The sequence below is a fragment of the Ambystoma mexicanum genome, chromosome 3p (assembly GCF_040938575.1).
Source record: "Ambystoma mexicanum isolate Mex_15411 chromosome 3p, UKY_AmexF1_1, whole genome shotgun sequence".
NCBI lineage: Eukaryota > Metazoa > Chordata > Amphibia > Caudata > Ambystomatidae > Ambystoma > Ambystoma mexicanum.
Genome location: NC_090925.1, coordinates 396,551,795 through 396,579,316, shown reverse-complemented (window position 1 = coordinate 396,579,316; position 27,522 = coordinate 396,551,795). Strand labels below are relative to the sequence as shown.

The window sequence follows — 27,522 nt, the reverse complement described above, 5'->3', positions numbered from 1 at the left end:
CCAGCAAAATGTGAGATCCAGAAGCTAAATGGAACCAGAACAATGGAATTCTGCCCAAACAACCAGCCTTACAGATGAGGGGTGTATCAGCCACTTTAACTCCTTACAACTAGGCAAATACTCCCAAAAACAATAAAAAAAGAATAAAAATACTCCAAACAAAATATATGAAACACGTAGGACATTGTGCTTTTGCTTTCACCCACGCAGCTCCGTGGATATGTTTGGACCAGTAGCACACATAGAACCACTGGAATAAACTAATATGATCTTATTGCCCGATTGGAATTAGTAAACATGAATTGTTTAATGTGTATAAATTACTAGGTGCAATGGAATAATTTTTACTCACTTCTAAAATACTCCCATTGGGAATTTACTTACATTTTTACTCCCCAATTTTTATTTTTACTGATACCTTTAAAACATAGGGAGTAAAATACTCACTTCAAAATAAATCTTATATGGCGCACTGCAAACAACCCATATTTAGTGTGAGACAATTCAAGGAGAGTGAACCTCCCCCAACTTCAGGACATCTTCTCAGTGGAAAGGTTGTGGATGGTCATTAAGGGTGATGGGACCATCTTTTTTAAACAAAGGTAATAATTGTTGGCAGCTCCCCACTCGACCATTCAAAGTGATTACATTTCATAACATCAACTTAGTTCATCAATGCCTTTCTACCCCAATGCATCAAATTATATGAAAAATGCTCCATTTCCCAACAGCCCCCCCAAGTCTATTATTCCTAAGCAGTAATGCTTACGTTTTTGATTTGGTTAGTTACTAAACAGGCACACTGCTGCAATAGCGGCACATGCAGGACAACACAGATAAATTGCATCATTCTTAGTAAAGAATTTGTAGTATTAAATTTAAAAAAGAAAAGAAAAAAACTTAAATTTTGATAGAGACACAGTATGTGGCGTTCATAAGTTGTACATACCAAGAACTTTTCTGTGGCTTCTTGTCCAACTGCGTTACAAACATCACCAAAGTTAGCAGCACAAACCTAGTAGTATGAAATGAAGACGCATATTACTTCAACAAAAGCAACTATAATTATAACTCTGTGATAAACGTAATAGATGTGTACACAGCTAAAGGAATATGCTATAATGTAAAGTATTGTATCTGTGTTTAGATAGCGCACACTAGCAAGGAAGCAACAGGGCGCTGCATAAGTAATTTGGGGTTAACAGAGGTTGATGGAAGGGGAAGTTAAAGATTATGATTTCTTGGACATCCCCCACTATAGGGGGGTACATATCCAGAAGTAGCAGGTCCTAAGTAACCCCTAAGCCTTCCATGAGGATCTAGAACATGAACTTCTTTAGGAAGGGCAGGAGGGTTGTAGTGGTCACGATTGCAACTCGGATAGTGTTTCAATAGGTTGGAGTGTGGAAAGAGAAGGCCGGTTTCCTGGTTTTCGCTTTGCATACCAGTTTAGTCACAAGATGCATAATTGACTGGCTTGACATGCTTCAGTGTTTGGGCCATAGTTGCCTTATACTTCATGCAGGCAGGTTTGAACAGTATCTTGGCTGTGATGGGTAGTTAGTGGAATTCTCTTTGAATGGGGATGATTTGGTCAAATGTTTTAGTTTCCATTATTAGATGTACTGTGGCATGTTAGATGGCCCTAAAACGTGGGGGGTGGGGAGGCAATGGTGTGTATGGACTCTGGTAAGGAGGCGTTAGGCAAGATTGTATGTAGTAACACTGTGGGAGACACCAGCTTTGTTCTCTTAGCAATAGATAACCCAACAAGTTGGTAGAGTGACTGAGCAACCAGACTTATTTCAAGAGGAGTAAATGTGAGCTGTAGGAATGTGAGATTCCTAGTTACAAGTATTCAAATAAAACTTATACTCAAGGTTTCTTATTAAAATAAATATTTATAAATGTAACACTCAAGTTTTAAAATAAGCCTTCTTTAGAAAGAGCAAGATGCAACAATAAAATAAATTTGAAGTAGATACCCTTTTGTGATGTCACGCACACACTTCCTACACCCTGAGGTGACGTCATTTGCTAGGACACTGTGGACATTGATGTATCACTTTTTACACTTTATGCAATTCTGAGGTTGTGGAAAAAGGAAAGGTTTGGGGAAGGAAAACCAGTTAACAAGTTCTCTGAACAGGTAAGAACTGTACAATCCCCCAAAGTAGTATAGGTTAACCCTTTTCCAGCAATACAAGCAAATTATGCACCACCTATGAGGGACAGTTAAAAATACAGTCAGTGGGTCAGAAGAGTCTCCAGGGAGCCAAGACAGCCAATGTCAATTGACCAAAGTCTAGAGGAGCTGAGGCACCTCTTCAGATAGCACAAACAGTCTAGCACAATGTTATATAGAGAGTTTGTAGAAGAGGATCACTGTTGGGCCACAAGCTGTAAGGCTTGTGAAGGCAAAGCTGCAAGCAACTCTGCAGAAAAAACAGCTACTGCATGTCTCCAGTGAGACATAGAAGCTACAGACCAAAAAAGTAAGTACCTCTTTAGTCAAGACAGTACCTTAGGTTGGAAGAAGAGAATCCATCTGGCTTCTGTTCAGGTTGCAGTTCCTGGTTTCCTAGGCCTCAGTTGTGCAGACAAGAGGGAGGACATCTGGAGGACACCTGCCATGCAGTTTGAAGGTCAGCAACGGCAATGGGCTCTTTCCAAATCAGCAGCACTTTGCAGTTTCAGCTAGCGGTCAATAGCACCACCGCGGTTCTTGGACACCTTATGGGCTTCCCCTGCTTCTGGTCCGGTTTAAAGACAATGCACTCGTTTCCTGGTGTTCCTGGCCCCTGGCACTCTGTTCCAGCAGAAGCAAAGAAGTACAGCCAGCAGGGAGAGGGGTTCCAGTCAAGTTAGTCTTGCGGTCAGTTGGTCCCACCAACCCAAGGGGAGACGTCATCTGTTCTGGGCTTCTCTAGTCGATACGAAATTTGGAGCTTCAGCACTGCAGCAGGGCTTCACCGGAAAAACGAACGGTCCAAGAGGGTGCAGCAAGCTTCTCTTTGTTTCTTTCTTCGCATTCTTCGTCCAGTGGTCGACTCTGCCTTCCGTCTAAGAGCTTGCCTTTTATGCAGGTTTCTCCAAATTGATTCGGAGCATAGCTGTCACTCACAGCAGGGTGGCTGTCCTCGAAGGATAGCCAGTAAGCCAATCACCTTTGGGTGCATTCAGGTAACCAAGGAAACTAAGGATAGGGGGTTTCAGGCACCTCACTCGTTTCCTGCCCTGCCAGACACGCTGGAGCCAGAGGCGGGTTTCAGCACTGAAGCCTGCCAAAGACAAAACAAACAAAGGAACCAAACCTGGTTTGGCGAGCAGAGTAAAACCCAAGAAAGACCTCACAAGCAAGAATTGCCAAAAAAAAGAAGACCGGTGCCATTTTGACAAAATGGGCATCCATGGGTGAAATAATGCAGCTGAGGATTCAGACTGCGGTAAAAACGCACAATGGTAGGAAAATTAAACCACTGCCACCAGCCATTAAATTTAGTGCGGGGTGACATAAAAAATGTTACATGAGTAAGTAGGAAAATGGGCTACGAACTTCCCCATAAGATGGGCTGTACTGGACCTACATAGGAAAAAACGGTAACTAAAGTCAATTTCACTTTACTACTCTTGGAAACAGAGAAATCCAAAGGACTTCAGTGACACTGCACTGAGGGCACTGTGTCACAATACAAAAAGTGATGCCTATGGAGTTTGTCAGACTCCAAAACCAAAAGAAACAGAGTCCAAATCAGGTCAAAAATACATGAGGCAGTGAGAGAAAGGTCTCACTCACTCCAGGATAAAAATGTAAAGTCCTAAAGTCCAGCAAAAGAACTGGGGGTCTCCAAGGATGAAGGGAATTAGCTCAGAAATGAGAATTCTCCCTAACAGGATGATGTTCCATACACTGAGGTAACAAGGGCCCGGAACATGGTTCTGAAATCCTCAGGTGGGAGGAAAGGTTTCAGAGGAGCGCTAGTTAGACAGTTTGGGTTTTTGTTTATATGTTGCATGATGGAGAGTTTGAGGTCAATAATAAAAATCATCTGTTTATACTTGAACTACACTCCTGCTAATGACACCAGCTCTTCTTTGGCATCTTTTTCCTCTTCAACACACTTTGTTCACCGACAATGTCCTTTGAGTACTAGGTGTAAAGAACCGGAGGGGGGTGTCTGTACTGCTCTCTATACGGCAGAGGAGAGTCACAGAGGACCCCAGCCAAGATTCTCTATTGTTGGTAGCAATGGACGAGCAATTAAGGCCTAGCTTCTCAGGAGGTGATGCGGGTTGGTTCTTAAGTTCAGTGTAGTCCCCAGGCACCCACAAAGGAATGTCCACACACTGTATTAGTTAAAACACTATTTATATAAATAAGGTTCAAGGTTATATACACAATCACGATAATACACTTTGTGCTACGACAATTCTAAAATGGTAAATATATACAGTTTTAGGTGGTACCACGATTACTCCGATTCCATTAAAATGCATTAACTGTACTCAGTTCAAATAACATACGAATAAACAAAGCAAAACGATATCAACCATAGACTGAGGAAGACAAGTTGGTTAGACAATTGGCAGAATACTGGCCCCTACCAATAGGCACAGTTCTGTATGAGGATCCCCCCCACCTGGGCAACCTGTAAATGAAGATGCACTACAAGCCCAGTCCGTGTATTGTCCATTAAAGTCTTATCTTCTTTATAGTTCTGCAACCCAAATGTACCTTGTGTTGGAGTTTTTCGTCTGGGAATCGATGGGCCCTTCTTGAGTGCACTCCCTTTCAGGCAGGAGCCACAGGTTTTCGAACTTCAGAGATGAAGGAAAGGTGAACGTTGTCGTGGAGGCAGAATCTTCGATCCTTGTGGTGCTTGTTGACAATTGGTCGAAAACGTCCTGCAACAGGGGAGGTGTGTGTGATGCACCTAGACGACGATGGTTCGTTGCCCCAAAGAGTCAGTGAAGAACTTTGGCCCAGCAAGGGTGTCGGGTCGTCAGCGTCTGCGAACAGGACGGGACCACGGTTGGCTTCAGTAGCTTCGTCGGCGTCTGAGGTCTTTGGGTGGCGGTAAACCAACCGGCGGATTCTCCTCGGTCGTCGACGGCCTTGACTTTCTCCGGCAGGATGAAAGCTGTCGACAATGATGAACAAGGGAGTCCTTGGATCAAAATCTTAGGCAAAGGAGCTTTGGCAAAGATTAGCTGGTGCATGATGATCACACGTAGCTCGGGAAGAGGTCTCCTAGCCAGGTCCTCTCTTGGATCAGTTCCTTGAAGGCACATCAGCTTTCAGATTAGCAAAGGACAGCAGCAGCAGTTCTTCTTCCAGTGGGCTTCAAAGTTGAGCATCAGTTTCAACTTCAGCTTCTGAGCGATTTCTAGCAGTGAGAGGCTCCCAGATATACTGTTGATCGCCTATTCATTCTGCTGGGTCACACTCAGGCAACCAATCACTCAGAAGGGCAGTCAGGCAGCCAATCAGGCACATGGTGCATTCAGGCCATTCTTCTCCATCCAGACACTCACAACACAAAATGTGTATTCGGAAAAGCAGTCTGCCATTCAGCACGCCACATTGCATTCATACCAGTTTCAGCAGGGCTGCCTCAGTCATTATGTTAAACACCAGATACTAGACACGCATAACACAGAATGTGTATTTGTCACACACTCCATTCACCCAGGTCCCACCCCACGGGCGTACCCACAACATAGTCATTGAGAAGGCTCCAGCCAGTCTAGCCTGAATTCCTCTGACTACTATATGGAACTTCCACCCAACAGCCAGTCAGGGCTTCCAGGGATTTCGGGAAAAGTAAAGTAACAGGCGATAGGAAACAACATGGCCCCTGCTGCCTCTTGCTTTCTATCAGTAATCCACTGAATCCAATGATCGGGCCTGCGCATCCCAAAAATGGAGGACGCTCAGAGCACCCTTACCCTGCTCTGTGGGCCACACACAGGGGCCCAAAAACATACACTAGGAGTACAGGGTTGTACTCCCACCCATGGGTGCCATAAGGGTATCCCAAGGGTCTGTTCACCAAACTAAATACAGGAAGAGCCGCACCGCTAGGAGTCCCACGTGAACTCCTGCGTGGAAAACAAGTCAGAACACATGATAAAAAGCAATAAAGGACAAGGATTCGAAGGCCCTGTCCCTCTGATGCATTTCCAGCATCACACTAGGCCCAACAAATCATGAATCCTGAGTTATTCCTGAGGTACCTCCTTCACCTTGCCTACAGCTTTTATTTTCTTCATTAAAAAAATAATAAAAATAATCTCAATGTACAAAGAGAACTGGATGCATCAAGGACTGAATAGGAACCTGTAAGACTTTGGGTCAGAAATGATGACTCTGCACAACTTCTGGAACTTTGAGGGCTTTCATATTGTATTGATGGCCACAATTACAGCATTGCAACATCTCCCTTCCTCATAGTCTTGGACCACTGGTCCCTTCTCTTGTTTTTTTCTGCTTCCAGGCTCTTTTCCAATAGGCCCAGGCGTACTCCAACAGGTCTGCTTCCTCTTGCTGAAATGACAAGGAACGCATCTCCCATTCCGTTTAGTTATCTCCCTTTTATCCCCCCCTTCTGATAGTATCAGGCATTATCCCCACCCGGTCTCCCACTTCACCACCACAACCAGCTGCTTTTCGAAGGGTCGCCTTTACATGGTGGGAGGGAGATCTGCCTTCATCTGAGCTGGGTCGGGCACGCCCACGTCCTCCACTTCGTCAGAGACACATGTTGCTGCATTGGTGTCTGCGTACCCTTCGCCTCCACTGCAGACGCAATGTGCTGATGCAGCAGTGGGGCGCTCCAGGCCGTCACAGATCCGTAAAAAAATGAAATTGAGCGCGACTAGCAATTAGGACATTTATTAATCGAGGTTTTCAAAAAAATAAGAAATAAAATAAATTTAAGTCCTCCATCCTTATTTCCTAGAGCTAAGGAAATGTGTTGTGTGCTGTTATATACACAAATCGAATGCAAAAGTATTTTGTGCAGTCCTAGTTAAAAATATTTTCTTTTAATTTAATATTGTTTAAAGTGAGGAGCTAGTTCGAGAGCAGCGGAGCACTGTACAGTATGTGGGTACCCAGATTTTGGGCTGGCATCTTTTAACAGTAGCACAGTGCTGGGAGTTGGGGTTTGTGCGTCGGTATGTGCATCCATTGGAATTAGTCCTTGGTCAGGTGTTGAAAAAAACCATACATTGAGATTTGTGAAATTAGAATTGTTGTGGCATTCCGAGCCGACACGGATCGAGTACCAGAAGTTGGATGCATGACAAGAGAAGGATTATTTGTGGGTCCTCTCAGTGGACGAGATGTGATTCTAGCGGGTTGGTAGATTTGCTGTGCGAGGAACGTATGCCACCAAGTACATGGAGCTTAGCCACTAGGTACGCTGGTGTGCTACTCGTGACAGCTTTGGAGACAATACATGCAGTCTTGACCAGTATCTTGGATTGGAAAGGAAGCCAATGTAGTTCATGTAGCAGGGGCATGATTCAGACAGATTTTTATGCATCCGTAAAATAAAATGTGCTGCAGCGCGGAGGACTGCTTTTAGGGGTGTCACATGAGCAGCTGGGAAGCCCGTAAGGAGGGCATTTCCCCCATTGATGTACAAGACCTGCACTACAGTCTGGATGTCCTACAGCGGGATGGAGGGTTTGATTTTGCAAAGAATGGAGATCCAGAGACAAGCTGTTAGGGCCATCTTGGCTATGTGTTTCTAGACAGACGGGCTGCCGTCAACGGTGAAGCCGAAGGACTTTAGAGTCCGAGAGTCATCGATCAAATCCTTCTAAGCGCCTTTCATTGAGCCATTGCGGGACACACTTGTTTAGCAGGAGGACTGATGACGAATTGACGAACTCAGTCTTGGATGGGTTTAGTCTGCGGTAGGCAGTAGACATCCAGGAATGGATGATGGGTAAGAAATCGCAAAGATGAAGGATGTCCTGCACGCTATTTAATCTCATGTACAACTGCGTATCGTCTGCGTATTGGTGGATGGCTAAATTGGGATCTTTGAGAAGAGTACCCCCCTAGGCTCCATGTAAATGTTACAAATAATTGGTGAGAGGAGACTTGTGGTAGGGGGTGGGGGGTTTGACTCTGCAGGAGACCTGAAGTTGCTTAGAACGCAACAGGTTCATTTGAACAGCCTGGTATCTGCCCAGGAGGTAGGAGGTAAACCAATTCAGGACCGTGCCAGAGAATCCCATCCTGTCGGCAATGAGGGAGAGGAAGATGCTGTGGTCAATGGTGTCAAATGCAGCCGAGAGGTCAAGGAGGACTAGGAAGAATGAGTCTGTTTATTCATTTGTAATGCCCGCCAGACCCAGGGGTATCAGGGCGCAGAAAGCAATAAGGATATTTTCAGCTTGGTTACATTGCTGTACATTAGTATACATATATATATACACAGAAGAAATAATGTGAAGTAAAAAATACAAAACAAACGCGAGTATCAGCAGTTTACAATATGTACACAGGGAGCGGGAGCTTCAGGTCATATAGTGGGTGCGGACAGATGGGCAAGGGTAGAGTTAGCAGTCGTTTTCCTTGATCCAATGAATGTAATTGCGCCTAAAGTGTGGGTATGTTTAGTCTACCTTTAAGGCAGTGGGAAGGGAGGAAGGGAGTTCCAGTGTTGGGCAGCTTTCACCAGGAAGCGATTACCTCCGGTTTTGGAGCTTTTCAATCTGGGCACTGAGAGGAGGTTAGAATTCGCAGTTCCTGTAGGTCGGTTAGGGGAGTATCTCTTGAATCTGTCTGTAAGGTAACGACGAGGCAGAGTTATGAAGGCACTTGTGTGTAAGTAAAGCTACTTTTAGTGAGATTTTGTCTGTTGTGGTGAGCCAATTGTTGGTGCTGCTTGTGTCGAAAAGGTGTTCTTTTTTGGAGATGCTCAGTGCTGCTCCGAGAGCGTTATTTTGCAAAATCTGGATTTTGTTTGTGAAATATTTGTTGGCTCCTAAGTATAGGGCATTACAATAATACAGTTTCAACAAAATTAAGGCTCTGGCCAAGGTGGTACAGCTAATAGTAGAGAGGAAAGGTTTGGCCGCTATAATTAATTTGCATGTATAGGCTTGTAGAGTAGGCCATGGAGCTAACCTGTTTGTTGAAGGAGAGAGTGGCGTCTATGTAGAAGCCTAGAGTTTTGACTTCTTCGGCTACATTAATAGTATTTCCAGCTATAATGAAGCTTATGTAGTTATGACTAAGTTTGTTGATGTTAAGGGTGGTGCCTAGGATGATGAGCTCCGTCTTGTCATCATTCAGGCATAGACCATGAGAAGCCATCCATGCCTGCATGATGAGGTACACCCTGTTCACCAAGGCCAAATCCTTGTCGTAATCTCCCAGCAGCGGTATGAGGATCGGAGTATCATCAGCATAGTTGGTGTAGGTGATACCAAGACCATCGAGCTCATCAAAAAGGGGTTTAGTGAAAATGTTGTACAGAGTGGGGGGAAACACAAGATCCCTGGGGCACCCCAGAGGTTATGGGAATGGGGCCAGCAGAAGCAGAGGTAAAGAAGACACGCATGGTCCTACTGTTAATGAAAGATTGTATCCAACCTATCGCTTCTTGCGAGAAGTGGGCTGCCGAGTCAAGGTGGTTGCTGGAAGTTGTTCCATTCTGGCGAATAGTTGTGTAGCAACTACTTTTTCCAAGATTTTGCCAATAAACGGGAGGTTTGTTAAGGGTCAGTAGTCAGTGTTTTTTTCAGAAGAGGTTATATGAGCCCAGTATTGAGGGTGTCCAGGAATGACCCTTCTGTGGGGGAAGCATTAATGATGCAGAGGAGCGTGCTGGTCGCCGAACCCATCAATAGTTTAATGATAGAGGCAGGGGTGAATACGTCAGTCTAAGAAGTAGGTTTGAGGGAGGAAATAGTTTTTAGGAGATCCGGGGTGGGAGAGAATGATCCGGGACAGGAGAGAATTCAGTCCAAAGTGGCAGTGTGGATACCGGGGGTGCAAATTCTTTGGGAGATTGATTAGATATTGTATCAATAAAAAATGCTGATTCTGATACATTTTTCCTGAGTTTCTGGTACCTCAGAGTTGGTACAATGTTTTACTACTTCAAAGAGCGCTTTGCTCCAGGTAGAGGCTGCTGCAAAGATAAAGTAGTAAGCAGTTTTGGCCTCTGTAATCAGAATCCTGTGTTTGGTGCAAAGAGATTTGCGGTTGGTGAGGCCTCCAGTGTTACAGGTTTTGTGCCACTGTTTCTCTAGGGCGCTGTCTGAGCATTTGTTGGAAGAGGATGATGTTTAGGGGTCGAAAGTCCATCAGTTTCATATGGAGGCATTCCCTGTTAGGCAAGATTGTATGCAGTACCGTTTGGGTGCACTAAAACAACCTTGACCTGGCAATAGGGACGCAACCTTTGGTATAAGTTTGAACTACAAAGGTAGTGTGGCTGAGTAGTCAGGCTTATCTCAAGAGGGGTCAATGTGAGCAGTAGTGTTGTGACAGAGTTTAACAGTAACAGTTATTCCAATAAACTCTTACACTCAAGGTTTCTTGATAAAACAATTATGAATTTGTTTCACAGTCTGTTGTATACGCCTTCTTCAGAAGGGACCAATATATATATAACACTTATAATACACTTCAAAACACACATGACTTAAATAGCTAGGTCACTGGACATTGATTTAGCAATACCGAGCTTGGTATAAAAGATAGAAGAGAGGAGAGGAGTAAAATAAAGGTTAACAAATAATTCACAAACTTTTAAAAACCTTCCAATGTCAAATACGTTTCACCCTTTCCTGAGGAAAAGATCAAGCACAGAGTCAAAGGGAAGAAGAGTCTCTCAGGGAGCCAGGACAGCAAATGTTAATTGCACAATATGTAGGGGAGCTGAAGATCTTCTTTTCAGGTAGGTAAAAAGTCTTGCAATGTTTTTAGAAACGTTTGTAGAAAATAGAACACTTGAAGGGCCACAAGTTGGGAGGCTTGTGAAGGGCAAAGCTTTAGCAACTCTGCAAGATAAACAAGACCGGTCTCAACTGAGAGCAAGTAAGGCTACATAACAAGAGGTAAGTTCTTAGACTTTACAGTACCTCTGGTTAGAAGAAATGGTTCCAGCTGACTTCTGTTCCTGTACAGCTCTGCAGATCCTGTTGTTCCTGAGCCTCAGTTGTGGGGACAAGAGGGAGGACGTCTGGGGACTCCTGCTCTGCAATGGGACGATCAGCGGCAGCAATGGGCAAACTTCAATTCAGCGGTCCTTCGGTGTTTCAGATCCTCGCACCCGACAGCAAATAGCAACACTGCGCTAGTCGGATACCACTTCAGACTTGCTTCTAGGGTCCAGCACTCTGTTGAGGTGGCTCAGGTTTGGTCAGACCTGCATCAGAAAGTCTGCATGATCTGCCTAGCGCTCGGGTCCGACTTAAAAGCAACGCACACAATCTGGTGTTGCTCTCCCTGGCTCTTCGGTTCGAGCAGCAGTGGAAATGCAACCAGCTTCGAGAGGATGTCCAGACAGGCTTACTTTGGAGTTGATTGGTCCCACCAACCCAAGGGGAGAAGTCGTCCTTGCAGGGCTTCACTAGTCGAGGTGAATTTGGAACTTCAGCACCGCAGCAGGGTTTCACCGGTCAAACCAACGTTCCAGGAATTGCAGCAGGCGTCTCTTCCAAGTTCTTCTTCGGATTCCTTCGTCCAATGGTCGCCTAGCTGTCAATCACACAGCAGGGAGGCTGTACTGCCGGACAGCCAGCCGGCCAATCGCCTTTGGGTGCATTCCTGTAACCAAGGCATTCAGCACAGGGAGTTTCAGGCACCTCCCTCATTTCCTGCCCCTGCCAGACATACTAGTACCAGAGGCAGGCTTCGCTCGTGAATCCTGCCAAAGTCAAAACGACCTAAGGGACCAAACCTGGTTTGGCGCACAGAGTAAATCACAAGAAGGACCTTTCCAACAAGAAATGTCGAAAAAAGAAGACCGGGGCCATTTTGACAAAATGGGCACCCAAGGGTGCTTTACTGTGGCGGCGAACGCAGCCCGCGGTCAAACCACACAATGGTAGTCAAAAGTAAACCACTGCCACCAGTCATTAATTGTAGAAAGGATAACATAAAATTGTTACATGCAAAACTAGACAAAGGGGATACTAACCCATCCAGCACCCTGTTGTAAAATAGCGTGTGCTGGGTCTAGACAGTTACAAAGGTCAAGTCAATTTCACTCCACTGCTCTTGTAAACAGTAGTTTATCCAAGAGAAGGTATTTAAACCTTTGGGAAATCTGAAAGCCTTCCCTGTGGCACTGCACTGAAGGTGCTATGTGTCAAAATGCAAAAAGATGATGCCTATGGAGTTTGTCAGACTCCATAACCAAAACAAAGTGTTCAAAATCATAATAAAGTGAGAGAAAGGGCTCACTCGCTCCTGGTTAGAAATGTAAAGTTCTGAAGTCCAGCAAAAGAGCTGGGGGTCTCTAAGGTAGAGAGGAATTAACACATTTCTGAGAATTCTCCCTAACACCTTTGGTGGAGAAGTCTGCAGAGTTTGCTTCTAGCTTAATGACCGTGAAAGTTTTGAATGAGGGGGAATGGGCCGTAGTCGAGTTGGTGATTTATAGCGGGATGGCGGCATGATCAGACCAATCGAGTGTTTCAATAATGAACAGAACATCAAGGTTGTTTTACAAGATGAGGTTAGAGTTCTCTGCGGTGTGGGCGATTGCTGAGAGAGCACTGATCAGAGGACTGAGTGCATGTTGTCAGTGGGTGTTGGATGGGGGCAAAAGTGATGTCAATGAAGTTAGCCAGGGTAGCTTTCCAGGGATGGCCAGGGCACTTGGCCATTCGAATACTAGTAAGAGTGGGGATGGGCTGTAGAGGGCGGAGACACACAATGATGTCTTTTGTCGAGCAGAGGTAGTAGTGTCTGCTTTGTAGGTGAAATGTAGGATAGCAGGTCTGTCCCTTAGATTTATCAGGCACCAAAAGACAGACAAAAAAGTGTGTCACTGTATTTGAATTGACCCTAAACAATTAACGCCACACAAAAGGGCAACAAAAGGTTTGGGGCAGGGAGAGACGAGCAAGTGCTTACCCAATTACTAAAAATATGCACTTACCTTATGGGACCATCGATCCAAAAAGTTCCACTTCTGGATGTAGGACAGGAACAGCCATGGGTGTGAAGTATATGCCAAATATGAAACAGGAAAGATTGGGCAAGAGCATAATGGGACTATGCAGTAGGCAAAAGTGCCAACTATTTTGGATAGAAATAGCTCCAATGCAGGGCGGAAAAGATAAAACAAATGTATTTCTTCTACAATTCATGAAAGAAATTACAGCATACAGCACGCAAGGTAACGAGAAATACAAGTCATGGTACAACAGAGCTGGAGTAACTAGCCACAACAAAAGTGTAAGCTCTAAAAGCATCAGTTCAAATAAAGTGCAGCAGACAAGTGTAACACCAACCTTGCGGACTTGGAATAATTTCCCATCACTGCAGAGATCACAGAAACGGGGCAGGAGCATCTGTTCCACAGTATCCCGGCTCATCATGGAAGTCATTTTACAAATGATCTGCAGCAAAACCAGATCAAATCAGAGATTATGGAGCAAAACAATCTAATTTATCGCGATTCACATTAAATATGTACTTTTTAATTATGAAGCCTAGTCAAAAAATGAGTGGGTTATCACAACTGCTAAATCAATTTTGTACCATTTGTGCTTTGATCAATACATTTTCAAAGAGAAGTCATAACATACCACTAACAAGAAACAAGCAAAAGAAACCAAGCGAAAATCTAATTTTATTTCCCACATTCAATTATACAACCCCTCATCTGTGTAACTCCGAGGGGAGATGATCTCTTCATGAAAAAACAAGGAAATGTATACCTTAACAGAAATATACTATTACAATCTATCCACTTTGAGCCACCAATGGGTTGTAACCTCTAGTAAGTGAAATCAAAAGGTAAGTTTGTCTACACTCATTGAATCCCTGGATTAGAATAAATCAACAGCTGCATTATTATCAGCAGTGAGGGCTTTAAATGAAACAGACAGGCACACTTGGAACTAAACTAGTTCTTTTAGTGAAATAAATTGGTGGGATCAAAGGGCCAGCAGGTGCTCATAGAGCTCAAACAAAAATAATTTTATTTTAAAGCAGTCTAAAATCAGTTATCCTCATTAGTATGCAAGAGTTTTAATTGCCGCTCATTCCTTCTATGTAGGAGTGTGCGGCTACATGTGCGCAAGATGTCCTCCAAGAGATTACATATACTTACATTCACAGCTTCCACTTTGTACTCGTCATCACTGTCTGGAGACGAAAGGTCAAGCAGAATAGGGCACACCTTGTTTTCAATGTCAGTTTGGTCAATTAAATCTTGGTCAAGTAACATCAATAAGGCTTCCTGACTTGCTTTTCTAACCTAGGAATATAAAAAATGAGAAAAAAATAAACGTCTGCTGCTCCATAATTTTAAGTTTAATACATGCAACACATTCATACACCAAATACCATTTATTTAACCTCTGTGAGCAATCTGAGGGTGTCCTCCCTACTTTCCCCAATATATCCTCCTCCCAGGGGGCCAGGGAAAGGCTGGTGCTATTGGATCCTGACCCTAGGGGTGGATATGAGAGGGAGGATCACTTGGGTGGAGGATACTTGGGTAGTGGGGATGAGGGACCTTTGGGTGAGACACAGTATTCCCCAAACTTCCTTTTCTAATGAGCCTAATGTCACCCAGGCACTGATAGGTTACTGCCAGTCCCTTCCCTATATTTCACCTAAATCATCTCCCAGCTACAGGAACGTTGGGACAGTGTTTAACGGTGCTCCAGGGAAAGCAGCAGGGTGAAGCAGAGTCCTTTGAAGGGCTGTGGAAGGTGGCGCGAAGAAGAGAACCAAAGGAGGCTTTCCAGCGGCAAACAAGATGCCGACCAACATGCAACTGGAAGCCGGTGGGTCTACCCGAAGGCAAGGCGACATCGGGGCATGTCAAGAGTGTGAAATAAGAACAAGTTACTTACCCCTGGTAACGTTCTTTCGATTGGATGTTCCACCCACTTGTTCCTCATCTTATAATTATCCTTCCAGGATAAGGAGGGTAGAAAGTTGGCAAAATTATTTTTTTGCGACAAGTGGAAGCCACTTGGGTAGAAAAGAAGGTTTCACCCTGAGAACAAACTTGTCTTTATAGAAAACCGTATGTGGAGGTTCACAGGAAAGAGCCTGAAATTAGCTTATCCTCCGGGCTGACGTTATTGCAATTAGCAAAAAACAGTTTTCAGGGTTAAGACTCTTAATGGGCTTGAGTGTATAGGCTCAAAGGGAATGCATGTTAGACATTTTAACACAAGGTTAAGATTCCATAGAAGGACTTTAAATGGAACTGGTGGAAATACATTAGTGAGACCCTTTAGGAATTGAACAAGCAAAGGGATCAAATGTAACAAAAAAGAAAGCACCATAGGTGTGTCACATAGAAAGGGATCCACATAATTATCCCTGCACCAGCTGCTGAACTTGTTCCAACGGCAGAGATAGAAAGATTTAGTTGCTGGCCTACTGGCCGAGAGCAAGATCTCCATTACATCATCCGGGAGGTCCCAATCCTTGCATCTCAGCCTCTCAGAAACCATGCGTGAAATCTGTGTCTGGACCTCGGGATGGAGAACCAGACCCTCCTCTCGTGAGGGAAGGTCCTCTCTGTGGAAGACGTATTGGAGTATTGGAGGGCAGATGGCCATATCCAGAAGGTCCGGGAACCACGTCCTCCTGGCCCTATCCGGGGAAATTAGAATCATAGGTTTCCTGAACTTTCTCAACCTCCGGATCACGTGAGGAATGACGGGGACTGGAGGAAACGCGTACAGGAGTGGAAATTCCCAGTCCACTACGAACGCGTCCCCTAGCGCTCCTCTTGGGGGAAATTCCCTGGAGAAGAAAAGTTCACACTTCCGGTTGACACTGGTCGCACAAAGGACCACTTGAGGGGTTCCCCCAAAGGGTAAAGATCTCTTAAAGGACTTTGTGAGCTAGTTCGCACTCATGGGGGAACTGCTCTGCCTGCTCAGAGCATCCGCCACTGGGTTCTCCTCTCCGGCTAGGTGAACTGCTGATAGAGAGATTACTTCTTGAATTGCCCAGTACCAGAGCTGCATTGCTTCTCTGCATAGTTGTAGTGACCCTACACCTCTCTTTTTGAGGTAGTACATGGCCACTGAGTTGTCTGTCATTATCAGGACATTCTTTCCCCGTACAGAGGGCAGAAAGGCCTTCAGCGCTAGTCTGATTGCCCTCGGCTCCAACAGGTTGATGTGTAGTTTGGACTCCGATGGAGACCAACGACCGCTGATTGTCAGCTCGTTGGCATGGGCTACCCAGCCCATGAGTGAGGCGTCCGTCACTACCGTTATCTCCGGACATGGTTGCCAAAAAGATTGTCCCTTGAGAATGTGGTCCTTGCAAGCCCACCACAGAAGGTCCTGAGAGACTCTGCTTGGAACTTTCAGGTGGTCGGACATTCTGCTGCGAATTTGGACCATTGAGTCCTGATAGTTTTTTGGAGGGATCTCATTCGGAGCCAAGCCTCTCGCACAAGAAAAACGCAGGATGCCACGAGACCAAGCAATCACAAAAAATCAAAGGCCAGAAGATGCTGGGCACTCTGGAATTTGGTGACCATCTGCAAAATATGTTGAGCTCTCACCTCCGTTGGCGAGCCTTTCCCCAAGGAAGCATCCAGGACTGCTCCAATAAATTGGAATCTTTGAGCTGGTATCATGTGGGACTTCTTGTAATTGAGGGAGAAGTCCAGTCTGAAGAGAATGGCAGGTTACGCTGAGATGTTCCAGGGCGTTTTCGGGTGAATGAGCTTTGATCAGCCAATCGTTTAAGTAGGGCTAGACTTGAATCCCTCCACTCTGCTGAGACTCGCTGCCACAACTGCCATCAGTTTAGTGAAAAACCTGTAAGGGTGTCCCTAAAAGGATAACAAGTTTAATCTTTACAATTGAGGATGGTAGCAAAGGACTCTGCTGCCTGAATGGTCTTCTCCTGTCCCCTCTCCCCGTTCCTTTCCTGCCAGAGTGGTCTCAAGCAGGGGTTTATAGAGGTCCAGCATGCTATGGTGAGGTCACTGGAGCTGGATCATGGCTTCATCCCAATCCATGCTTTTTCCATAATAGGGAAGCTCCAAAGACTTCTTTCTTCGTTGTCAGCGGTTTTGTCAGGGCATGCTGTTGTACATTTTGCTAGCTATGCAAAAACACACTAACTCTACAGACTTCTACAAACCTTGAGGCCTAGCCCAAGGAAAAACTAAACATCATTATCCATGTTCAAACATTTTCCGGTCATTCTATCCATATTCCACCCATCCTGCTCACGTTTATCGGGGTCCTGTAGTTTCCTCCACAATTTAGACTTATAATTTGTATCTCTAAATGCACTTTGCTGTACAAAACATGCAAGCCCTATTTTTAACGTGCAGGGACCGATGGACAGTGGACACCTGGTGAGTTAGTTTGTGCTGGCTTTGGTGATGAACACTGCACACTAAGCCTGTTTTCTATTTTGAATCCCACAGACGACATTCCTTCTGGGAAGGAGGGGGGGGAGTTTGACTCTACAACACTAGTTAAGCTTTTAAAATGTCTGTGATCTAATCTATCCAATAGTTAATTGCACCTTATATTTAGATAATGACTAACTTCTTCAGTTCTTGCCTATGTCTGTGTATGCCATTATGTTTGCATGAGAGAGTATTCCCAGTGCCCCCTAAGTCCATTATAGTGCCTTCAAGAGGTCTTGCCCTACTTTAAAGCACTTGGGGGTTCGGGAGGACCCTGGTTCCTTCCCAACAAACCTTGGGGCGGAGGTCAGCCCGAATGTCAGAACGCGAAACTGATAATGAGAACCGCCAACAGCAAACCTCAGGTACTTTCTGTGCTTGAGATGGATAGGTACATGAAAGTAAGCCTCCTGACGGTCCAATGACACCATCCAGTCTTGGAGTTGGAGAGCCTGAAGGATTTGGGAAAGGGTAACCATCTTGAACTTGTCCTTCCTGAGGAACGTGTTTAAGTTTCTTAAGCCTAAAATGGTTCTCAATTCTCAGTTTCTGATTCCCAAAAAGGACCAAGGGTGAATACCAACCATGGTTCCTTTCCGACAGAGGTACGTGTTCTATTGCAGCTTTCTCTAGCCGGGTCAACATTTCTTGAACAAACTGATCCGGAACTATAAAAGATTTGTTGCCTGGTGGATGATCGAGGCCTTTTTTGAAAAGGAAGGCAGTAACCTTGGGCTACAGTTTGCAGTGCCCAAGCATCTGAAGTAATGCCCCGCCATTCTTTCAGATTTTGAGTAAACCTGCCTCCCATCGGGATCTTGTGAGTCAACGCCTCAGAGTGGTTTTGAGGCGGCTGAAGCAGAAGCCGAGGGTAAAATTGCTGCTGCATGGGTTGGCATAGCACCTCTCCCTCGTCCACCACAAGGGAATCTTCTCTGACCTCTTTGACCGCTTGTCCTCTTCCAATTGAGGAGTAGAATCGAAAGGACTTACCCCTCCAAGAAGATGAACCGAAGTAGGAGTGTTGAGGCTGCGTAATAGCGGCGCAAAGGGATTTTGCTGCCGCTTTAGAGGTCTGCAGCTTCTCCAAACTCATCAGCTTTGCTGCCGGATAGCCTCGAGCCATCAAAGGGCATGTTGAGTCTAGAATGCAAATCTGGTGCAAATAGACTTCAACCAAGCAAATCTGTAACACTGTGCTAGTTGCCATGGATCTGCTGATGCCGTCTGCAGTATGATATGATATATGGCATTTGTAACGCGCCTACACATGTGTTTCAAGGCGCAACAAGGCAAGGAAGGGGGAACAGAGGGAGAACAGAGACAACGATTTTACTAGCCAAGTGACATTGAGATCGCGCAAGTGCAGAGAAGGGGAAAGGTGCCATGGGAAAGGGGAGGGGTACATGGGATCAAAACAACAACAAGAAGTGTGGCCAGCAGGTGGAAGGGTAAGTGCAGACAGTATGTGTCCAAAAGTCCAGGTTGGGGTACTGTAGGGTTAGATACAGACCCAAGTGAAGGGGTGCCGGGAGGCAGTGCAGGTATGCAACTGGGCAGGCAGGGACCTGGGCCCGAAAGCTGATGGTAGCCAGGTGACCAGTGCAGTATCGGACAGGAAATCAGAAAGGGAGAGGAAGAGAGAAGGAAGACGCAAAGAAGGTCTTGAGGTGCTTCCGGAACCAGAGATGGTTCTCCTCAAGTTTCAGAGGCTGTTCCAGATGAAGGCCCCAGCCGAAAAAAGATCTACCACCAACTTGATGCTTGGAGAAGCAACTGACCCTGAGGGAGGTAGAGGAGCGAGGCGCGAAGAGCTAGAGAAGGAAGGTATTTACAAAGCGAGAGTTGGAGGTATTGAGGACCCAAGCCCCACAATGCCCTGTGGAAAATGCAGAGTGTATCCAGACCTGACTGAAGGCATTCACCCATTGCCTCCTTGCCATCCTTGATTATTGCCAGGAAACGGTCTCTTTCTTTGCTTTCCAGAATGTGGTCAGCCGCCATAGCTACGCAGTCCCACAGGATACGTTGACTTTAATGCATACTGGCAGCAAATAGGTTTCTCGCCGAGGCATCCACTCTTATCATCCCCTTCAGGGGGGTGGGGGGGGGGAATGAATGCTAACTGCTTGGTAGATGTAGCAATCTGAACCAAACAACTTTCTGGTGTTGGTGTTTTGTCAAATACTCTAGGTCGCTGCTGGATGGTCTATATTTTTTAGCAAAATTTGTATTCACTGCAGCTGTAGTCTCTGGTGTCTCCCAATTTGCTGGGACCCTTTTTTGTAATGTAGTGTGAAGGGCAGAAGAACAAGTTACTTTCTTACCTGGTAACGTTCTTTCGATGGGAGGGTCCGACAACGTATTCCATATCTATGACAGGTAATCACCACAGCTGTGCTGCTTCGGAAAAAATAGCGTTGACGACGTTGATACGCTATCCTAGAGGGCCTCCGTCGAGCCGATGTTACGTGTGGCACCAATCTTTTGCCAGTATGACCACAGAAAGCCTTGCGGAAACGTAAGCTGCAATCGCATAAGAAACTCTGCAGCGGGGTAGGAGGGGAGGGAGCGATATGGAATACGTCGTCGGACCATCCCATCAAAAGAAAGTTACCAGGTAAGAAATTAACTTGATCTTCGAGGTGATTGGGTCCTCCGACGTATCCCATATCTATGACAGACTCCCAAAGCAGTACCAACGTGTGGAGGAGGGAAAAGAATTTAGAAATTTAGAATGCCCAATTAAATTGCAGAATAGAGGACCGCCTTGCCAAAGGCCAGGTCCTGCCCATGGATAGAATCTAGGGAGTAGTGTCTTACAAAAGTATGGACTGAAGCCCATGTGGCTGCTTCACAGATGTTACGAATAGGAACACCCCTCTGCCGGGCAGTAGAGGCAGCCATACCCCTAGTAGAATGGGCCTGTAAGCCTGCCGGAGGGTCCTTACCCGCCAAGCGGTAACATTCAGAAATTGCCAAGATAATCCATCTAGACAGTCTGCTTAGTAACAGCGTGTCCCAAACGCCTTCCAGCGTAACCTATAAAGAGCTGATCGTCCACTGTGACCCGGGACATGCGCGAGATGTAGAAGCTTAAAGCTCTCCTAGAATCCAACCTATGGAGCCTCTCCTCTTCCTTACCAGGGTGCGGGGGAGGATAAAATGCCGGAATAACCACCTTCTGGCTTAAATGAAATTCCGACACCACTTTCGGAAGAAAGGAAGGACGAACCCTAAGGACAACCCTGTCCTTATGAAACACTGGAGGGTGGCTTAACAAAAAGTGCCTGCAACTCATTCATTCGGCAAGCGGAAGTAACCGCAACTAAAAATACAGTTTTAAGGGTTAACAGTCTTAAAGGACAAGAATGTAAAGGCTCAAATGGAGCACCCATGAGGAATTTTAGAACCAGGTTCAAATCCCAACCGGGCACCTGGAAAGGATAATCAGTGGAAACAGATTAGGGAGCCCTTTCAGAAACTGAGAAATTAAAGGAATTTTAAAATAAGAACACTCCTCAGACGAGCGCTTAAATATGGACAGCGCCGGCAGGTAACCTTTAATGGTATCCACTTGCAAGCCCTTGTCGGCTAAAGAAAGCAAAAAAGACAGAACCACAGGAATGTCACATGAAAAAGGATCCACATTCTGACCCCTACACCAGTCACAGAACTTTCTCCAACGGCACCGGTACAGGGACTTAGTTGCAGGCCGTCTGGCAGAAAGCAACACCTCCATCACGTCTTCAGGGAGGTCCCAATCTTTATACCTCAACCTTTCAGAAACCAAGCATGAAGGTTGAGGGATCTGACCTCTGGATGAAGAACCTAATCCCCATCCCGTGAGAGCAGATCGTCTCAGTAGGGAAGACGGCGGGGAGGGCCAAGAAGTCAAGAAGGCCCGGGTACCACGTTCTCCAAGCCCATGCCGGAGCAATGAGGATAATTCGGGAACCGAACCTCCGTAACCTCCCCAGCACTTGCGGAATGACGGGGACTGGAGGAAACGCACACAGCAATGGGAAGGACCACTCCACCACGAATGCGTCTCCCAAGGCTCCGCTAAGAGGAATTTGCCGCGAGCAGAACCTTACGCACTTCCGGTTGACACTGGTGGTGAAAAGATCCACTTGAGGGGTCCCCCAAAGGGCAAAGATTTCCAGGAGAATCTCCTGAGCCAGCTCCCACTCGAGAGATTGCGCTCTGCCTGCTCAGAGCGTCTGCCGTCTCGTTTTCGTCTCCAGCCAGATGAACTGCCGAGATCGAAATTTCCTGCTGGATGGCCCAGAACCAGAGCTGCATCGCCTCCCTGCACAGAGGAAGTGACCCTGCCCCCCACCCTTTTTGTTGAGGTAGTGCATGGCCACTGTGTTGTCCGTCAGAATCAGGACATTCTTCCCTCGGACAGTCGGCAGAAAAGCCTTCAGGGCAAGCCCGACGGCCCTCAGCTCCAACAGATTGATATGGAGTCTGGACTCCGACGGAGACCAACAACTGCCGACTGTCAACGCGTTGGCATGAGCTCCCCATCCCGTGAGGGATGCGTCCGTCACGATTGTCACCTCCGGCCAGGTAGCCAAAACGGAGCCCCCTTCATCAGATTGCCTTTGATGGCCCACCACAGACGGTCCTGGGCGACCGAGGGCGGCACCTGAACGGGATCCGACATCATGCCGGAGGACTGTGACTACTGCATCTTGAGAGCTCACTGCAAAGATATCATCTGCAGTCGAGCCTCTGGTGCCAAAAGAATGCAGGATGCCAGGAGGCCGAGCAACCTCAAGAACTCTAACGCCGGGAGACTGGGCATGTTGAAACTTGTGCACCATCTGCAGAATGTGATGAGCCCTCACCTGGGGAGGGAACCACTGCCCCAGGGATGTGTCTAGCACTGCTCCGATGTACTGGAGCCTCTGTGTTGGCGTCAAATGGGACGACTTTAAGTTGAGGGAGAAGCCCAGCCTGTGAAGGGAGTGGCAGGTGACGGACAGATGATCCAGGACTTGCTCCGGAGAGCGCGCCCTGATCAACCAATCGTCCAGGTAGGGGTAGACGTGAATCCCCTCTTTCCCGAGATACGCTGCCGCCACCACCATGAGCTTGGTGAAAACCCTTGGGGCGGAGGTCAATCCGAACGGCAGGACCCGAAACTGAAAGTGCGAGTCGCCAACCTCGAACCTCGGGTACTTTTTGTGCTTGGGATGGATCGGCACATGAAAATAAGCATCCTTGAGGTCGAGAGACCTCAACCAGTCCTGAAGTTGAAGGGCCTGGAGGACTTGAGAGAGGGTAACCATCTTGAACTTGTCCTTCCTGAGGAGCTTGTTCAAACCATGCAAGTCCATGATGGGTTTCAATCCTCCGTCTTTCTTTGCAATCAAAAAATAAGGGGAATACCATCCCTTGTTCCTTTCCGCTACAGGCACCAGTTTTATGGCTCCTTTCTCCAGAAGGGATTTGATTTCCTGCGCAAGGAGCGGATCCGGACTCTTCAAAGAGATTCCCTGGTTGATTGTCGTGAGGCCTCTGCCGGAAAGGAAGACAGTACCCGTGCGCTATGATCTCCTGAACCCACACATCTGAAGTAATGGCACAACATTCTAAAAGATGCAGCGCCAGCCTTCCCCCAACCGGTGAACCGTGGGACATGGCCTCATGACTGACCTGAAGCGGCTGCGGCAGTGCCTGAGGGCAAAGAGGCAACTGCTCCAGCGGCCTTGGCACCTCGAGTACCCCGTTTTCCACCTCTGGTAGTCCTACGTTTGCCTCTTTGACTTGCAGCTCCCCTCGATTTACCAAAGGTAGAGTAATATCGAAAGGAACCTCCCCTCCATTGCTGTCCCCTAGGACGAAAAGGCAGAGGTTGGCGAACTGCAGCGCTCAACGACTTTGCTGCAGCCTTCGAGGTCTGCAACCTCTCAAGGCTCTCGTCAGTCTTGCTGCCAAAAAGATGGTCACCATCAATGGGCATGTTGAGAAGTCGGGCTTGTTCATCCGGAGAAAACACTGACTTCGGCAACCACGCAAATCTGCGCATTACGGTGCTCGCCGCCATGGACCGGCTGACGCAGTCTGCCACGTCCAGACCCAACTGAACAGATTCACACATGGCATCCTTGCCATCCTGTACAAGAGCAAGAAAGCCATCCCGTTCCTCCCCTTTGGGAATATGTTCAGCCGCTAAGGAAACAATTCCACAGAATGTGAGTGAAACGTGCTAAGGTACACACGGAGTTGACTGCTTTCAAAGCCATACCCCCCAGAAGAAAACACTTTCTTCGCCCAACCGTCAAAACGCTTGTCGTCCCTATCAGGAGGGATGGTAGAGTACGACGCCTGTTTAGCCGGGGCCGCCTGCACCACCAAACTCTCCGGAGTAGGGTGCACGGACAAGTAGCCGGGGTCGCCACTGGCGGGCCGGTATTTTTTCAACGACTTTCCTACTGCCGGGAGACTCTCCAGAGCAGTCCAAGCCACCGCCACCCTTCTTTGCAAGGCCATATGGAATGGCAGAAGCGGGTCAATTGGTGGACCAAGGTCCAGGATATCTGTCAGGTCATCTTGCAGAAAATCCACTGGGGGCGCAGACCAGCCCAAGTACTCCGACACTCTTGACATAAGCCGCCGGTACGAAGACTCAGCATGCGTACCATGCGGAGGCCTACCAAACTCCACCTCCGGGGAGGTGTCCAGACCACTGGCGCAGGTCTTCAAACTGGCTATGACCTCATCAGGAACCAAACCTTCCTCAGACCCCCCCTTCCACCTCAGAAATATAATCCAGAGGCTGGAATGGGGGCACAGAAAAAGGGACAAAAAAAAATGTTTGGACTTGTCCAAAGCCTTTTTCGAGGGTTCCACCGTGCCAGGGGGTACCTCTGACAAAGCATCCTCGAAAGGCGTCGAGGAAATCGGCATCAACGGCTTTGACACAGTTCTCGAAGGCGGTGCCCCGAACGTGTCTTTCGACGGCCTCGGTGCAGAGGGTTTCCTCGGAGCCGGAGCCTCGAGTGAACCCCTCGACGGACATGGCGCTGATGATGTCGACATCTTCGAAGAAGACCTCACAGGCTCCGACGGTCTTGAGGGCGTCGAGGATCAGGACCTGGAGCGGGCATGGCTAGAGCGATCCACCTTGTCCGATCGAGATCTCGAAGGTTCTCGATCACAGCGACCACCCGAGCCCGAAGGCGTGCGAGTGGTGGCTCTAGCACGGTCACCTTCTCTCGAAGGCGCAGACAGACCGGAGCCCTGCGATTCAAAAACCACCAACATTTTCTTGCGAAATGCCTCCCATTCCGCAGGAGTAGAGTGCTTGTTGGGACAAGCAACCCGTTGATGGGCAGAGTCCTCGGATGAGGACGGGGAAGGCGACCGGTGACAGCGCTTCCGCGAGTGCCTCGAAGAGGCAGAGGAATGGCGGGACCCACTCTGGGACCGAGACCCCCTGGACTTACGCCGACGACGTGGAGCGTCGCCCCTCGAATTGTCGGTGGAAAGGCCAGTGGACCTCGGTTTACGGGGTTTGGAAACCCTATCTACCGAAAGCTTCTTCCGCTCCCGCAAGGCCTTCGACGTGAGCGACTGGCATTAGTCACAATCGTCTGTAGCGTGGTCCTCCCCGAGGCACCAGAGGCAGGTGTTGTGCGGGTCCGTCAGCGACATCTTGGAACCGCAGTCCCGACACTTCTTGAAACCCGACCGCAGGACAGAAGAAGAGGAAGACATGATACAATCTTCACAAACCAAGTTCGAAGAAGCGATAGAAACTCAGAAGAACCGAGGCGCGCCGAGATCTCTGAAGCGAACACGTTCGTGGAAAAAACGGAACTGAGGCTACGGGCGTCGTGCGTCCTACTTATAACATCCAGTGACGTTGGCTCCACGCAGGCCCTCGAGGACAGCGTATAGACGTCATCGACGCAGCAAAACATTTCCGAAGCAGCACAGCTGTGGTGATTACCTGTCATAGATATGGAATACGTCAGAGGACCCAATCCCCTTGAATTGGATTTTTTGGGGACCCTGATCCAAAATATCTTTCAGGTCATCCTGCTCAAAAGGAGTAGGCCTCCTCCAACCTAAAAACTCTTATGACCTTAATCATTAGTTTCCTATATGAGAAGTCAGCGTGATCCATAGGATCTGGTTTGCCAAATTCCAGTTTGGGAGAGGTATCTAAACCACTGGCCGACTGCAGGTTATCATATAAGTCAGAGAGACAGTCCTGGTTACCTCGCATTTCATTAATTTAAGAATCTTATTAATGAATTGATTCACACGCTAAATGCGGTTTTGTACAGTAAGATTTTTATTACAGTGTAGACTCATGGTCTTGTGGTGGTCAGCCGACACATGTTTCGACCCCGAGGGGTCCTTATCTAGGCAGGATACAGGCTTTTAGGATGAGGGGTTGTTGCCCATGGTCGAATCTCCTTGGGGTTGTGGAGTGTTCTTGTTGGGTCCCAGTCTTGGCTATTTGCGTTCGCCTGAGACTGATGTTTCCGTCCTGGCCGCGCTGCTGTGGATGGAGGGATAAGTCATATGTCTTTAAACCTAGACTGTACAGGAATAAATTCATCTGGCACATTAGGGGTGCCATATTGTAACCTAAATGGAGTGTCATGTGAAGGAACACGTTACTTACCTGTAACTGTTGTTCTCCAGCACCGGTCTGGCATGGGTTCACATGCTCAGGAATATACCGCTGTCAGGCAGGGAACCCTCGGTAAAAGAAAAAATCAGTTTCGTTTCTGAACTGTCTTTTTCCTAATAACCAATCACTGGTCTCTGGTTCATACTGCCCCGGCCAATGACTGCCCTCTACCTAAGCCACTCCTCAGGCACCATCTTCAGATTTGATAGCAGGTAAAGTGGCAGTAGGACCAAGAGAAGAGCTGCAGAGGGGTAGGTGGGAGGGTTTGCATGTGAATCCATGCCAGACCCATGCTGGAGAATAAGTTACAGGTAAGTACCTAGTTCCTTCTCCAGTATGAGGTCTGGCATGGATTCACATGCTCCTGAATACAAGAATACATAGCAGTACACACTTGCACAACCACGGGAGGTGGCAAGTCTCAACATTAAGCATCTCTTACCTCCTCACCAGGCTCACCTTCAAGCGAACAGGTTGCGCAGCACTGCTTGGCCAACTCTGGACTCCTCCCTGAAGGAATCCTGGTCGACGCAGTAGAATTTCGTGAAGGTGTACGTTGACCTCCACGTAGCAGCCCTGCAGATGTCCAGCAGGGGCACACCAGATAGAAACGCCGTAGTTGCAGTGATCCCTCTGGTCGAGTGGGCTCTCGGACGGCCCGGCAACGGTAGGTTTGCCAACCGGCGATAGTGCGCGATGCAGCCGGAGAGCCAGCTGGAAATGGAGGCCTTGGAGAGGGCCTTCCCCTGGTTCACAGGGCTAAAATTCACAAACACCTATGACGTCTTCCAAAAACTCTTTGTGCGGTCCACGTAGAACTTCAGCACTCGAGCCACATCCAGCGAGTGCAAAGTCTTCTCAGCCGTTGACGGGAAGAAAACAGGTAACGCCAAGGGCTTGTTGAGATGGAAGTCCGATGGCACCTTGGGCATGAAAGAGGGGTGCCTCCTCAGCAAGACCCTTGTTGCATGTAAAGTCAAGTACAGATGCTTACAGGAGAGTGTTAGGGAGAATGCTCTGTTTGGGCTGAATTTCCTAACCTAGTGAGTCCCCCAGCAGCTTTGCTGGATTTCTGGAGTTTGTTTTTTTCTCCTGCCAAGAGTGAGACTCTTTCTCCCACTCTTGGACATGATTTGTGGTGTTCCTTTGAATGTTAATGTGTTTCATGGGCTATGGGGTCTTTTACTCCATAGGGTCTCATATGCTTTTTCTATGTGTGTTACACCGCACCCTCCGTGCAGTAACACT

At 47.3% G+C, this 27,522-nt stretch overlaps 1 protein-coding gene across 4 annotated transcripts in view; it reads right to left on the bottom strand.

Moving 5' to 3' along the window:
* LOC138580491 (serine/threonine-protein phosphatase 4 regulatory subunit 1-like) overlaps positions 1-27,522 on the bottom strand; it is a 918,772-nt gene that overhangs the window by 618,026 nt on the left and 273,224 nt on the right. For all 4 annotated transcript variants that reach the window (XM_069651072.1, XM_069651073.1, XM_069651070.1 and 1 more), the window contains 3 exons: positions 14,319-14,465; positions 13,495-13,602; positions 950-1,015 (listed from right to left, as the gene is read on the bottom strand). In XM_069651072.1, coding sequence (XP_069507173.1) covers positions 950-1,015; positions 13,495-13,602; positions 14,319-14,465 — 321 coding nt within the window. The remainder of the gene's footprint in view (positions 1-949; positions 1,016-13,494; positions 13,603-14,318; positions 14,466-27,522) is intronic.